Source organism: Haliaeetus leucocephalus, unplaced genomic scaffold (assembly GCF_000737465.1).
Source record: "Haliaeetus leucocephalus isolate CR32 unplaced genomic scaffold, Haliaeetus_leucocephalus-4.0 Scaffold306, whole genome shotgun sequence".
NCBI lineage: Eukaryota > Metazoa > Chordata > Aves > Accipitriformes > Accipitridae > Haliaeetus > Haliaeetus leucocephalus.
The window spans coordinates 10,395,144-10,395,668 of record NW_010972742.1 but is presented as its reverse complement, the minus strand read 5'-3'; the positions used below and the strand labels follow the sequence as shown (position 1 = coordinate 10,395,668).

At 75.6% G+C, this 525-nt stretch overlaps 2 protein-coding genes across 3 annotated transcripts in view; one reads left to right on the top strand and one right to left on the bottom strand.

Moving 5' to 3' along the window:
* SLC31A1 (solute carrier family 31 (copper transporter), member 1) overlaps positions 1–118 on the bottom strand; it is a 26,467-nt gene extending 26,349 nt beyond the window's left edge. Inside the window, exon 1 of the mRNA XM_010571066.1 lies at positions 65–118. The gene's annotated coding sequence lies outside the window, so the exon portion shown is untranslated. The remainder of the gene's footprint in view (positions 1–64) is intronic.
* Positions 119–236: 118 nt separating this feature from the next.
* FKBP15 (FK506 binding protein 15, 133kDa) overlaps positions 237–525 on the top strand; it is a 27,323-nt gene continuing 27,034 nt past the window's right edge. Inside the window, exon 1 of one of the 2 annotated variants that reach the window (XM_010571061.1) lies at positions 237–397. In XM_010571061.1, coding sequence (XP_010569363.1) covers positions 339–397 — 59 coding nt within the window. In that variant the 5' untranslated portion in view covers positions 237–338. Of the gene's footprint in view, positions 398–439; positions 513–525 lie in introns of those variants that run through there. The other variant, XM_010571063.1, reaches the window with a different exon arrangement.

Sequence of the window (525 nt, the reverse complement as noted above, 5' to 3'; positions counted from 1 at the left end):
CCCTCAGGAGGCGGGCGGGGGGCGCTGGGGCGCGAGGCCACCCTCGCCCCGACACGTGACTCACCAGGCGACCGCCACGAGATCGCTCCTCCTTCACCCCCTTACCCCGCGCTACAAGCCCCGCCCCCTACCCATTAAGCCCCGCCCCTCCCCGCCCGATAAGCCCCGCCCTCCGACGCGCCTGCTAAGTCCCGCCCCCGCACGGCTTCCGGTCCTCTTTCCTCCTTCCTCCTCCCCTTTCCCCTCCCCGCGCCGGTCCCGTCCCGCCGCGGCCGGAAAGCGCTCCGCTGCCGGGCAACGCGTTTACGACATCGCGGGACCGCGGCGGGTCCGCGACCATGTTCGGGGCGGCGGCGGCGGAGGAGGACGACGCGGACTTCCTGTCCCCTGCCAGCGGGTGAGCGGCCGGCGGGGCGCAGCCGGGCCACCCTTCCCGTCCCTTCCCCGCCGCCGTGAGGGGACGGCGGCCCGTGCGGGCTGTGGGGCAGCGGCCGCGGTGAAACCCCTTTGCGGTGAGGGTCGGGT